This window comes from Aythya fuligula, chromosome 3 (genome assembly GCF_009819795.1).
Source record: "Aythya fuligula isolate bAytFul2 chromosome 3, bAytFul2.pri, whole genome shotgun sequence".
NCBI classification, from domain to species: Eukaryota; Metazoa; Chordata; class Aves; order Anseriformes; family Anatidae; genus Aythya; species Aythya fuligula.
The window spans coordinates 68,803,874-68,818,707 of record NC_045561.1 but is presented as its reverse complement, the minus strand read 5'-3'; the positions used below and the strand labels follow the sequence as shown (position 1 = coordinate 68,818,707).

At 37.1% G+C, this 14,834-nt stretch overlaps 1 protein-coding gene across 3 annotated transcripts in view; it reads left to right on the top strand.

The window, feature by feature from the left end:
• The window catches only part of HACE1 (HECT domain and ankyrin repeat containing E3 ubiquitin protein ligase 1), a 49,869-nt gene that overhangs the window by 19,282 nt on the left and 15,753 nt on the right, over positions 1 to 14,834 (top strand). For 2 of the 3 annotated variants that reach the window (XM_032184634.1, XM_032184636.1), the window contains 8 exons: positions 3,408 to 3,654; positions 6,832 to 7,169; positions 11,131 to 11,199; positions 11,638 to 11,725; positions 12,792 to 12,903; positions 13,003 to 13,100; positions 13,291 to 13,378; positions 14,491 to 14,640. In XM_032184634.1, coding sequence (XP_032040525.1) covers positions 3,408 to 3,654; positions 6,832 to 7,169; positions 11,131 to 11,199; positions 11,638 to 11,725; positions 12,792 to 12,903; positions 13,003 to 13,100; positions 13,291 to 13,378; positions 14,491 to 14,640 — 1,190 coding nt within the window. The remainder of the gene's footprint in view (positions 1 to 3,407; positions 3,655 to 6,831; positions 7,170 to 11,130; positions 11,200 to 11,637; positions 11,726 to 12,791; positions 12,904 to 13,002; positions 13,101 to 13,290; positions 13,379 to 14,490; positions 14,641 to 14,834) is intronic. The other variant, XM_032184635.1, reaches the window with a different exon arrangement.

The following is a 14,834-nucleotide window of genomic DNA, read 5'->3' as shown; positions in this document are numbered from 1 at the left end:
CACATAAAAAATGAAAGATTATTTTCCTAGTATGCTTTCCTAATTCTTACGGTATCTGCTTGAGGGAGTTTGTGCAAAACACATCATCTGTAATGTGTTGGAACTCCGGTCACATTTTACCGGTTTCAATAGCCAGCAGAACTGACTCTAACCTTTATGCTTTACTAGAAGCCAAGGAATTACTTTCTGAAAGAGCTCAAGAGCATGAAAACGTGAATCCCATTTTGTTGCTGCAAAGATAACTTTTAGAGAACTTTAGCTGTTGTTGGGCCTCGGGGTGTAATCAACTTAACTTACTGTAACACATTCCTTTTGTCTCCAGATTTCATTAGAGCCAATAGATCTCCAATACGTAAACTATGATAAAGTGCAAAACCATTCTGCAGGAAAGGGCTTCAGACTTGCTTTGTATGTAGATGTTAGCAGAAGTCATAACAGCTGGATTAAATCATGAGGCAATGTTTGTTTCTATTTTAGTATCTTCAAAGATAAATAAACTGATTATTTTGAGTTTCTGTTTAATTTATTACTGTCATTGCTTCTTTATATTGAGTAACGTTCTCTCAGTATGGCTGTAGAGTCAGACTGTAGAAACAACCTGTACAGTTTCTGAATGTGATCTGTACTTCCTGAGTGTGGATTGTCTAGCTCAGACAGAAGACAAATTAGAAGCTTTGCATTGCATTGGATGGGCACTGGATTGGAGATGCCTGTCCTTAAGGTGTTCTGAGGGCTCTTACTGGCCCACTTCTGTTTGGTACATTGTCACAAGGGATATGGAATTACTTTGTTTTTCTGTTAAAAGATGTGGTTTTGAAAACTGCACCTCTGGTTGTTCTAATTCTGTTGTGTGTCAGAGGGTTCAGTCTCTGCTCCAGCTAGGTACTTCTCAGTTGTTCATAGCATTGACATAAAATCATAGAATGGCTCAGGTTGGGAGGGACCTTAAAGATCATCATCAGAATGAGGATGAAGATAGTACTTGGTGCGTATGCACATCTGAGCATGGGCCTCTTTCCTCTCTTTCCTGTCCAGCAAATAGTATGTAAAATGCATTCCCTACATTTAAACCTCTGACTCTTGTATGGCTGAGGTAGGAGCATGGGAGTGTTAGTTTCTTGGGCGTTAACCATCAGACCACTGCTGTTGGATCTGTTCGTTGTTTAGTTTGGAAGTGTCTATAGTAAATTTCTGTAATGCTTCTAGCAGGAAGCCTGGAGTGATAAGCTTCTGTCAGAGGACTTCTGCCTTGAACACCAGCAGTGAGCCTGTTAAGTTAGCTTTACCTACACTGCCTGTTTCCTCTTTCCAAGAAATAATTGTAATGTGACATGATTTGGTCTTGCTGGTGAAGGCTGGGCTTAGTGAAATATGCTAATATGCTAGTAAACACTTCAGTAAACTAACAGGGATTTTTTTCTATTTATGAGTCGTCTTCCCAGAGAACAGGGAAGTTTACACCAAGAAAACACTGTTGCTGATGATAAACCTGAATTCAAATGTTTATTTTTTTTCCAATACTTAGTTTCTTGAGTTAATTTCCTGTATTTATAGATTCTTTTGGACTGTAAGCAAAGATTTTTCCAAACATTAATTTGAAGTTGTGAGCACAGCTTCTGGTAATGTAATTAAGGCCCACTCAGAATTTACGTTACCTAATTAAAAATTAAACTTTCCTATTCTTGCCATTTTTACTCTTTGTATTTCTTTCTCATCCAGATTTATTGAAAGCTTTTCTGGTTTAAGTCTAAATCATGACAAGAATGTTGTATTTTGTATGTTAGTTTGGTAATGAATATACAAATATTAGCAGCCGTGACGGTCTATTTTTTTTTTTTTTTAATTTTAATACCTCTTTGGCAGTCATTTAAAATGTGGTGCTGTAAGCAAGTCTTTTTTTTATCCCATGCCATAGGGAGAGCGAAGTCATGGTAAAGGTACTGTGACGTTACAGTTGTCCTAGGGACTGTCCAGCAACACTATGCATAACTAATCTAATGTTAAAAATCTCTAATGCCATCTAAACTTAAAGGCACTACATTAGGTGTTCGTGTTTTCTTTTTTTTTTTTTGAGGTCTGAGTTGCTTCTGTAAATGTGCCTGTAGAGCACTGAGGGAAGAGCTTTATTCAGAAGTATAAATAGTTGATTGACTTTAGGTAGATTAAAACCAGTTGTATTTCACATTTGTGAATTACCACGTTAGTAATTGCATCAGAGTTGTAAAGCATCCTCTGAGGTGTCTGTCTTCTGGTTTGTAGTGGTATTATAGTTAGAAAGAGTGCATTTAAATTGTGAGTACTTTAAGGATAGAATTGAATATATACACCCTTATGAATATCATGTATGTGTATAATAGAATCACAGAATAGTTTGTGTTGGAAACGACCTGAAAGACCATCTAGTTCCAACCCCTCTGCCATGGGCAGGGACACCTTCCACCAGAGCAGGTTGCCCAAAGCTTTTGATGCAGTCCAGGACATAGCATGCTTTATGGGCTCCAAGTGCCCTTTGCTGGCTCATGTCGAGTTTTTCATCATCGAACACCCCCAAGTCCTTTGCCTCAGAGCTGCTCTCAGAACTGCGCAGAGTTGAGTAGAAGTAGTTTTAATTTCTTACAGATTTTATTATGTGTTTAGGATTGAAGAATTGTTACCTTTTGGGATTTAAAGAAAGAAAACTAAGATAAATTTGAGAATGTTTTGCCTGTGCATGAACTCATGAATATCTCAGATTCTTTACTGTATTTGTGGTAAAGGAATTCTTAGGGATTTCATTCTTGGCCAGTTCAGTTAATAAGGCATAAAACTTCTAATATATTTATTAAATTAGAAATAAAAGATACTCTTAAATAATATCTTCTAGGTCATTTGTTTTTCCTTGAGTAAAGCAACAACATCTTTATCATCCTGACCCCTTATCTGATTAAGGTAGTTAATGAGTGTTTAGGACAGTCGTTAGATCAGGATGGGCTGTGGCAGCGTATCTGATTAATCAGTACAATTTATCATTGCATGCGGTCTTTTCTGAATTGAAAAATGATTTCAACTGGATATCCCAATTTGTTTCATGTATCGAGATCCTTACTGTAGTAAGCTGAATTTCTTAATAGTGGCTCATAAGCAGTGTACATATGCATTAAAACTAATAAAATACTTTGCAAGATCTGGAATTTGCTGGTCTTATTTAACTTTGAGTTAAAATTTTGAGTACATGTTCATAAAATTATAGTGCTTGTATTTGATTTTGGGGGCTGGTTCAGGACGTAAAAGTGCAAATTTAATGGGGTTTAAAGAACAGGGTTTTTTTCAGCATGTGATCAGACCCTAACATTAGATTGCTTACTCCTTAATATACTACGTTGTTTCATCTAGGAAAAGAAACTTAAATATTCCATTTTTTCCCCCAGCTTGTCAAGTAATTATGAAGCTCAAATGAAGAGTCTCTTAAGGATCGTGAGGATATTTTGCCATGTCTTTCGCATTGGCCCATCCTCTCCCAGTAATGGAAATGACATGGGCTACAATGGAAATAAAACTCCAAGAAGTCAGGTGTTCAAGGTCAGAAAAGTATATGATGTTGTTAGGAAGATAGACGTTAAAGAGATGAATTTCACAAAGCATGCATTCATTAATCAGACATCTCATGAACAGGAAGTAAGTTTGGTTGATGTCCCTACCCCTTCTTAAGTTAAGCCTACCTCTTTCCTTCTCTTTAGTTATATTTTCCATTGGATTCATTTAACCGTTGATGCACGTTTCATCTTATGGTTTCTTTTTATTTCTTGTTTAATTTTCATGTATTGTTTATCAGATGTTAAAGGTTTAGTTGCTCAGCTGATTTTGGTAAGATTTTTAAAAGTTGTAGTATTTTATTTAAGAATGTAGTAATCTCAGAATGTGGTAATATTAAGCAATATAAAATATTGTATTACTGTAACTTCAAAACGCTATTTATTGGTAGTTCTTATCATTCAGTTTTATCTAGCTTCGGAAAATAGACTGAAATAATTGAATTCTTAATCTCTTTGTTTTTCTTACCGATGATGATTTTTTTCCCCAAGTTATTCTTGATTTTATTACTATATGCTTTAAAATGTGCCAGCTTACTATTACCCTCACAAGATTCTTGTTTTTTAGCTGCTTTCAAACATGTGCCTTAGGCTTTAGTCATTTAGACATTTAATTTTTGAAGGTTGTTTTTAAATTTAGATGCCAGTTCTTATATAGTTCATATAGGTTGGACTAGGTGATCTTGGAGGTCTCTTCCAACCTAATGATTCTGTGGTTCTTAGTTTACATGATAACAATTTTCCTTAACATTCACATTTCTTTCAGGGTGTTCTGAAAACAGGGTATTTTGAAATTTCTGCAGTTATTTGGTGGTCCGGTGTGTTTATCAGATTATTTCTAATGATTTTTAAAACAGAGCAGTATTGATAAGTTCATGAAAGATGATGCTCTAATTCCAGCTGTGTTTAGTTAAGAAGCTCAATTTTTGTTTAAACTTCTTCCCTTGGAAAGAAGGAAGAAAATGTGGTACTGGTGATTCCCTTTTCCTTTTGGGAGAAGGGAAAACTCCCCACTGTATCTCTGGATTATTATGTTGGTAAATATTACAATGGTACTGTAAGACCTGGTTGTTGTATGCCTTCATTGGTGCTAGTATTTGCATGTGCGACATGCAGGTCAGTGGAACAGAGATACTTTTTAAGCACAGTCTGGTAGAGAAACCATAGAGGTTGCTGACCCAGACCAGAAGTTAAATCTGTATTTAAACAAAAGTCAGTGCAGAACTTAAAGATTTGAACTTAAGATCTGTATTGAAAATTGTAAAGGGAAGTAGTTTTAAATTGGATTTACTGTTAATCTTAGGATTCAGTTGTGGGATGTATGTCCTAGACAATCTCAGTTTTGATAGTTTTTACTGGGAGAAAACAAGTCTTTCAGACTGCTGGTTCATGTCTCATGTAAAGTTTTCTGTCAGTACTTTCCAAAGTGAGATACACAGCGAAACATTAGTCAGGCGTTACTGGCTTTTTTTTCTTGACTAAACTGCTGAATGAGTTTGCGATCAGAATCAGTGAAAAACTAGCTTTGAAAAAAAAAATGAATTGCAAGTTCTGAAATGCATACTAAGTCTGTAGGAAAATTAGCAGTAAAAGCTGGGATATCAGCAGCAAAACAGTATCTGACAAGATTGGGAGAAGAAAATACATTTTGGAGAGGTGGGATATTCTAGTAGAAAACTACCTAGTTTCTCTACCTAGTTGTCATACATTAAGAACAGCTGTATCTTCATTTTTCCATATATTCAGTGAATCTTATTTTCCCTTGGAAAATAAGGGAAATTCTTCTGTGTTGTGTCTTGTGGCATATATGCCAGATAGGTCTAAGACAGAAGCCAACTTGATCTTGTATGGCAGATGTTTATGTAGAAAATGGTACCTATGCTGGAGTTATTCAAATCATCACCTAGATTAACAGGAGGTCACTAGGAGTACAAGCAAAAGGTAGTCCGATATATTTAGAGCAAAACCTACTAGTCTTGGAGATCAGGCTGTCTTTCTTTCCTCAAATTTCTTATTGGAGAAAATGGAAGCATTCCATTTAATGGAAGCATTTAACAGTAAATTTCCAGTGGAAGCATTTAACAGTAAATTTCAACACAGCTTTTATGGGAAGTCGTTTATTGTGTACTGAAAACATATGGTTGGTTATTAGGTATACTGATAATTCTCCAAATACTGTATACTTAAATTTCTCTATGCTGCAAATAGCTCCTACTATTAAAGGCAGGTTTAGAAGATATTTTTTCCAATACCTGATAAGTCCTTAAATTCTTTCATTGATGTAAAATGTTGATGCAGCAGTAATATATAAAAAAGGGATTGTGTTAATGTTCACTTTTGCTTCTGAAATGCTGTTGAAGACTACAGTTAGAAGTCTCCCTGTACTCAAAATGTATGCTTGTGAAATGTCCCCTTAAGCAGTGTTAAGGAGCAGCACAGTCAGTCCTCATGGCTTTTGAAATGCTTATAAGAAAGCCGCAGGTCTTGCAGTCTGTAGTAGGTCTGCACCTGAGAGCAGATGTGTAACAATGCAGTTGGGCTAGGTTTCATTTATATTGGTTATAAGATGGTGCTAGTGAGTAAGGAGTGACTTTGTTCAAATGAAAGGCATAACTTTAAAAATGGCTCTGAGATTCTATTAATAATTCTTTTTATTTCATGAAGCTAGGTATTAGTGACCCCCCAACCTGAGATATCTGGGATGCTATCAAAAAGAGCTGTATGATCTTATTCTACACATAAAGCACAACTTAGTGAACATGTGCATGAATCTGAATCTCAGTGGCTTTGTCTAGGGTTTGCTCCATCCATCCACCTTGTGGGGTGAACTTCTTTGACCAGGACCTTAAAAAAAAAAAAAACAAAACAACAAAAAAAACCTGATAAGCTCTTATTCTTAAAACTAGATGTGTATATTACTGTCTCTGCTTGAATGCAACTGTCTGGCAGTACTGTGCTGTGTAACAGCAGTGAGACCAAACTGTGTTAAGCAGTTCGGTGTTTCACTCTTCCTAAATTATTTTACCTTTACTACATCTCTACCTTGTTTTCAGTATATATGAAATTCTCTGTGCTCTGTGGCTACAAGAAGATTTTTTAATGAATATTTGAGTCTTATCTCTAACTTGACTTCTGAAATATCATTTAAAGCTTTTAAATGTGCGTGAAATTTATTTGCCTTAATATTAATGACATCATAATCGTCTTAACAAATGTGAACATGCTCCTTTTTGTCTTTTTTTTTTGCATGTATTTATTGCAGCCACTGGAACTGCTCTGGCACTCTTTGGATGAATGGCTAGTTCTTATAGCCACAGAGCTGATGAAAAACAAAAGGGACTCTGCCAACATTACTTCTATTTTGCTGAAGCAAAAAGGACCAGATCACCAGGATGCTACTCCTACTCCTTCCTTTGCCACTGCAGGAACTGAGAGCACAAAAGAGCTATCCACTGACACAGGGGACTCGAAAACATATGAAGTTGCCGGGAAGCAGGAAGCTTGTGCTGATTGCCAGGATGTTATCTCCATGACAGCAAACAGGCTAAGTGCTGTCATTCAAGCATTTTATATGTGCTGCTCCTGTCAGATGCCTCAGGGGTAAGGAAGATCTTGTTTGTTAACTAAACTATTACAATTTTAGAATCAGATGTACTTTCTTGGAAGAACGTTTGTGCTGACCAGATGATATTAATGGCACTCAAGGATGAACTTCCTAATGCATTCACTAGGTCTATTTTTTTCTCTGCTTTAATGGCACCGAACAGCACAGCAAATTTTGCATATTGCTGCTACCTATGAAAGTAACAGCATTGGAGCAGTATACATATTGAATGTCTAATAGCTCTTTTTAATCATGTGGGATACATGCAGGAAATGTAATTTTGGTCACCTGAAACTGAGCTGTTTCCGCTATTGGTTATTAAAATGAAAATATCCCTAAGTTTAATGTGATTATTCAACAATAGCTATCATTGAGCTCAGAAAACATGCAGATTATCATTGTATATGAAAATGACAGCTGAGACAGAACTCATTTGCCTGTATTGCAGAAGTTTATAATAAGCAGCCCTTCATCTCTAACACTGGCTTGGAATTCTGCAACACGTTGGCAAATGTTATATTGTGTGGAGCAAACATCACAGCTTACGTAAGTTTGATACCATCAGTGTCTGGTTTAAAAGGAAAAAAAAAAAAAAGTAGTGTCTACTGTAGCTGAGGTCTTAGTCTGTCCAGGTTAGTTAGGGATTATATTTGTCAAGTGAATGAAAACATCCTTTGACCCTCTTGAGTGGAGGAGTAGGAAGGTGTGGAGGTGTGATCAGCTACCTGAGGAATCTTGAAGTGAGGTACCTGCAACATGACAACTCTTGGTTATTGCCTGCTGCTAAAAGGATTTTACTTTCTCTGCCACATGTAGTGAAATAAAAGTTTTCAAATCAGCCAGTGCTGTCTGTCTGGTGTATGCCCTTCCGTGGGCATTCTGGAAGATGCTCTGGAAATTGCACATTTAAGGAACAGCTCAGTGCGTTGACTTCTAATTTTACTCCACCTTAAATAAGAAACTGCTTGTAATCTATTTCTGTTGACATCTCTATCAAACTGTACTAAGATAAAATGACAATAAAGGCTTATTTATGACAGCCAAATGAAAAGCAGAAACGTTTATGGAAGTGAATAAATACATTTTTCCCCTTGATTTATCTGTTTATACCAAGATTAAATTTGAGGCTGTCTTCCTGTACCTTGCTGACTTGCTAAAGGGCTTTGCCCACTAGTTCTGTCCCTCTGTGTGCTTTACACTCAGATTAGAGAAAAAAACACATGAATGCTATGTAGGCTTAATTGAGAGTTGTTATTCGTAGAAGCCAGGAGAGTAAGAACTGTTTCAGTGACTGATTGATAACTGGGATGACTCCTTGGGATGCAGGAAAGTAAGGTAGAGCACACCAAAATTCTGAGTTTCTTTAGGGTTTTTCAGAACTTTGTAGGGAAGCGTAGAAGTGTGAGAATTATTCTGCTTTACTGAAGTTTTCATAGTAATAGGACTAAATGGCACAACACTGCAAGTCGTTCCTGCTGTCATCTTCAAATAACTTTTGAAATTCCAACAAATGACTTTTTCAGATAGAAAATGGCTCTATTGTTAAGTTCGAGCGTCTTGTTTTAATCGAGGAGAATAAACAGAGCCCATAGTTTTCCATTGTTCTTAATATTCATAAAATAAAGAAGACATTTCATGCTTAAATGGAAAATTAGCTGGCTGACGAGTTACTGAATGTAAATAGAGGGTTAGCACTTGAGCTTTGAAAGCATTAGAAACATTAAGGTTATTTTCTTGTTATGATTGTTTTGCTGGTGCTATTGAATCTAGGCATTCTTTGTCAGTATACTGAAAAGGAATGTTTTCAGCATCAAACCCTAAGAATGCATACAAAGTTTTTCCTCTTTGTAAATTGCATCTCAACCATCAATCGCCATACAGGCTGTAAAGAGAGTTCATCTCCTTTCAGGGAAGACCCCTCTCTTAGTTGTTCAATACTTTCAGACCATCTCTCACACCAGAAGTGGTGTCTGTAAAATGTTCATACTCTGTCTCTGCCTGGAAGATTTTCTTTACTTGTTTGTTGTTTGTTTTTTTTTTGGAGTTAGGGGAGAGTTGTGCTGAGTTTTGTTTTTTCAAAACAGGATAAGGGAGAAAAGGAAAATAGCTCTTTTTTGGATGTAGGAATAGAGGGTATTTTGAGCAAGTTTGCTGATGACACCAAACTTGGAGGAGTTGTGGACTCAAATGAGGGCGTAAAGGCCTTGCAGAGGGATCTGGACAGGTTGGAGAGCTGGGCGATCACCAACCGCATGAAGTTCAATAAGAGCAAGTGCCGGGTCCTGCACCTGGGACGGGGAAACCCTGGCTGCACGTACAGACTGGGCGATGAGACGCTGGAGAGCAGCCTAGAAGAGAGGGATCTGGGGGTCGTGGTAGACAGCAAGTTGAATATGAGCCAGCAGTGTGCCCTGGCAGCCAGGAGGGCCAATCGTATCCTGGGGTGCATCAAGAACGGCATCGCTAGTAGGTCAAGGGAGGTGATTGTCCCGCTCTACTCTGCGCTGGTGCGGCCTCACCTCGAGTACTGTGTGCAGTTCTGGGCACCACAGTATAAAAAGGACATGAAACTGTTGGAAAGTGTCCAGAGGAGGGCTACGAAGATGGTGAAAGGCCTTGAGGGGAAGACGTACGAGGAACGGCTGAGGTCACTGGGCCTGTTCAGCCTGGAGAAGAGGAGGCTGAGGGGAGACCTCATCGCAGTCTACAACTTCCTCGTAAGGGGGTGTCGAGAGGCAGGAGACCTTTTCTCCATTAACACTAGTGACAGGACCCGCGGGAACGGGGTTAAGCTGAGGCAGGGGAAATTTAGGCTGGACGTCAGGAGGGGGTTCTTCACAGAGAGGGTGGTTGCACACTGGAACAGGCTCCCCAGGGAAGTGGTCACTGCACCGAGCCTGTCTGAATTTAAGAAGAGATTGGACTGTGAACTTAGGCACATGGTCTGAACTTTTGGGTAGACCTGTGCGGTGTCGAGAGTTGGACTTGATGATCCTTAAGGGTCCCTTCCAACTCAGGATATTCTATGATTCTATGATTCTATGATTCTATGATTTTTTTTTTTTAATACAAAAGAGCTGCTCGTTTTATCTTAATTGATGTGTGGAACAGTTATTTTCAGACTTTTTGGTTTAGTAGTCAATTTTTTTTAATAACTTGCAGAGCTCTAGTAATTTTTCAGAGGTTTTCTAGGGTTGCTATCTTGTACTTTTTAAAGTGCCATTTTTCACAACCTTTCTAGGCACTGGATGGATGAGAGGGTTTTAGCATTGGCTGCAAGTATTCGTTAGCTCATGCACACACACTAAAGGACCTAATTAAGTATTTCTTTCTGAAAAGCACAGAACACAGATGTAAACAAATGGTGTAAAGTTTGCAACCAAGTTCTCCAAACATAGGAGGAGAAAATGAACTCCTCTACTAGTGTACAAGATGCTTACATGGCAAGCAGTTTTATTCCCTTAAGAAACCATTAAACTCCACCTTGCCCCCCATTATTAATGAGTTCACTGTAATTTTATTTCTTCCTCGCTCTTTTCCTCATTTACTATAATTACAAGGTGTGTGGTGGGAGTTTTACCCAATGAACAAGAATATAGAACAATGTATAATGTGTATTGTGCATATAATATTAGTCCTTCCATATATGTTTCAATACAACATTTCCCTTGTTGTACTGAAAGCTGGAATGATTCAATGCAAAGCTGTGCATCTCCATTACTTTGAACTTTGTACTTGGCAGGTTGCTTGATTGTCTTGATCATTGGCATTTTTGCCTTTTCCATTGGTTTATGAAATCTTAATGCTGCCGAGTATTTAATTTAATGATTGACTAGTTAAAACCATCAGTTTTTATTTGCATAGCATTTTATTAAAAAGGAGAATGCAACACTGTATGTAATTCAAATTCTTCTCAATTTCTCTAAACAGAAGTATCTTATGATTTTCTTTGAACAGGATGACATCGCCTCGCTTTATAGAATTTGTTTGTAAGCATGATGATGTCCTTAAGTGTTTTGTTAACCGGTAAGTTTCAAGGAATGGAGAGTTTCTTTTTTTGTGTGTGTCCAAAGTACTTCAAACTTCATAATCAAATTATTTCTTTTTCTTTGTTCCAAATAAAGTCTTCTATTTCGAGGCAGATAAAAACTTTGATTCTTCCTCATGTATTTTATGACTTCTTAGAGAAGTCACCATCTTAGCACACTTGGCTGTTCTCAGTTTCTCAGGGACCTACCCAGTTTATAACCATGTCTTCTATTTGGAGAGCTGCTTATATCCTCCGTGTACAGAGGATGAGGTAGTACAAGTCATTTGGAAACAAGAAAACATTACAAGATAGTCTGTTGGAACTGTTCTATAGGACTAGTTGCATTGGCTCTTTATGTAGACTTAATGTATCATGAAGCATTATTATTAGATCTCTGACTAATAGGCTTCTAACCTCAACTATTTTTCTTTCAGAAATCCCAAAATAATTTTTGATCACTTCCATTTCCTTCTCGAGTGTCCTGAACTAATGTCCAGATTTATGCACATCATAAAGGCTCAGGTAAATGTCAATAGATATTTAGTTAAAATTTCTGTGAATATAAAGAGAGTAATTTGGTTTAAAAACAAGTAAATACATCCACTTGGGGGGGATGGAAGAACAAAATCTGGCCTCCAGTGCTTCTGAATCTGGGATGCTGAAAGATCAGATTAAATAGACATGGGGCATACAGACTTCTCTACTTTAAATTCTTAAAAATTTATGTGCAAGTTCATTTTAGATTACCAGTGTTAAATGTGTCTCAAAAGTCCAATTTGTACATAAATTTCATAATCGAAAGTTAACTTCACTTAATTACATCTAATAAATTGAGCTTTAAAACACTCTTCTTTAAGTGACTTCAATTTTGAGACAAACCACAGGGTGAATACACCATTATTAGTTGATTATGCCATAATTAATTAGTGGCAGCTCCTTCAGTGAAAAATGTTGTACTATTACACTTCGTACTGTTTCATTGGTTAATTGTGGATGTTTTTTTTTTTTGTTTTTTTTTTTTAAGTAAAATATTGATGTATTGATAACCTAAATTCACTTTTTGATTTAATGTGGGAAAGTTTTGTGGTCTTTTTCTTAGGGGTTTTGTAGTCTGACAGCCACTTCTGTATAGCTGATGGTCCAGTTTTTCTGCATCCCAGATTTCAGTAAGCACTTCGCCTTTCTTCAGCAAGTCTAGTCCTTTCCACTTCCCAAAAAACTGTATGGCTTATTAAGGTAGTACTGAGGAACTCTCTGCACATCTCAGAATGCATCAATGGTGTGCATAACCATTTTCACAGAATCACAGGATGGCTGTGGTGGGAAAGGGCCTCTGGAGTTGAGGCTATCTGGTCCAACCCTCTGCTCAAGCAGGGACACCCAGAGCTGCTTGCCCAGGACCATTTCTAGGTGGTTTTTGAGCATCTCCACAGCCTCTCAGGGCAACCTGTACCAGTGCTCTGTCACTCATGCAGTAAAAAGTCCTTCCTGATGCGTAGATGGAACGGTGTTTTCTAGCTGTGCTTAGGAGGTAGGAATTATGCATTTGAATGCATCTGTGTAATGTGGTTTATCTCTTGTTTTGCAGCCATTTAAAGATCGCTGTGAATGGTTCTATGAACATCTGCATTCGGGGCAGCCAGATTCAGACATGGTGCACAGGCCTGTCAATGAAAATGACATCCTTCTGGTTCACAGAGGTATTGTGCTAGAAACAGAGTAGTGTCTCTTAAAAAATACAGAAATATATTGAAATAAAATGAATTAAGACATAAAATTAATTGGCTCTTTGTATTCAGATTCTATTTTTAGGAGTAGCTGTGAAGTTGTCTCTAAAGCAAATTGTGCAAAACTAAAGCAAGGGATTGCTGTGCGATTTCATGGAGAAGAGGGCATGGTAGGTAAAATGTCATGGTTTTCCTTTATTGCTATATATGGCAATACTAATTTTGTTTTTCAAGAGTATTGTTTTGAATTAAATCCATGCTCAAAATAACTTTTATGCTTTATTAAGAAATGTAGTTACCTAGCTTAACTACCCAGTGGAAGTTCTAGATACTAATATATTTTATTTTTTTGACATGCAGGGGCAGGGTGTGGTGCGTGAGTGGTTTGATATTTTATCCAGTGAAATAGTTAACCCAGATTATGCCTTATTTACCCAGTCAGCTGATGGTATGTCCTTTTTTTCTCTGATTTTAGAGCATCTTTCATAAAAGCATCTTAATAATGTGAGACTCACTTAATTGATTGCAGGATGTAACATTGCTACTTAAAAAAAAAAAAAAAAAAAAAGTGAGACTGACAGAATTGTTTTCATATATAGAGAAATGATCTGTTCAACATACATTTTTATAAATAGGAATGATTTTTAATTTGAGGATTCCATAATTTTGCTCTTCTTTCACAAGAGGACAGTGAGTTGTTAGTTTTAATGAGTCCATGCTGTTTAATGATTCCATTCTATTTCTGCCTGGTATTAGAGGGACATAACACTTTGATAGCAGTATAGAAAATGTTTTCCTTTCTTTTGCAGTTGTAACGGAACTGTGGAGATATTACTTTATTTCTTTTTAGAACCACAAAGTCAAGCAGTTCACTTTTGTGGTAAAACCAGATGTTGATCTCCATGCATCTACCTTTTATTTGACTTTTTGTCTTTTGGGTGCTTCATGCACAGCAAATCTTTATCGATAAAAGATTTCACATCAGCAGCAGTGATAAATGTTTTGCTCTCTACCTTACAGAGTCTTAGGAAGTGGTAAGGATATCAGTCAACTGCAGAAGCATAGATCAGTTTCTGAAAGTTAAAAGTTCAGGGATGTCTCTTCCAAGGAGACCAGGACAGGATGATCTCTTGTCTGCATCTGGCTGGAGCCAGGTGGAAGAAAGTGAATATAGTCTGATCCTTTGTTTGAGCACGTGTACAAATTGGTAAAAGTGTGGGCCATTAGAGTGAGCAAAAAATGCATGTAAAAATACAACAAGATGGAAGACAAGTTTAGCAGATCGTGACTGTTATCCTTGTGCTGATGATAATTAATTCAGTGTTGCCTTGGAGAGTGGCTAAGCAGTGTCATTGTGACAGTATGATGGCATTGCATTCTAATACATTTCCTTCTGATGTCTTTTTGACAAACAAACAAACAAAAAACCCCACCAATTTTCCAGAACTGCAAAATAAAACTTTGTGCTTTTAGATGGTTAGCTTATTCAACAAATATAAACTTCAGTTTAATAATAACGATGATGATGATGAAGAAACGAGTAATATTTTTATTTTACAGGAACAACTTTCCAGCCAAACAGCAACTCTTCTGTAAATCCAGATCATTTGAACTACTTCCGTTTTGCAGGCCAGATCCTGGGACTAGCTCTGAATCACAGGCAGTTGGTGAACATTTACTTCACAAGGTCATTCTACAAACATATTCTTGGTATGGTTTTATTTTAAGCCTGTTTATTAGTCATAACAATCATCTGAGCAGTAAACTTCCTTTTTAACTTGTGTGTGTGTGCTTGAAAGTGGAAAAAGTCTTGGAAATAAATAAAAGTTTTGCTAATCTTTTATGAACATCAGAGTTACAGCATGATATGGCAGTGATTGCTATTTCAGTCTGAGCCTCTCATG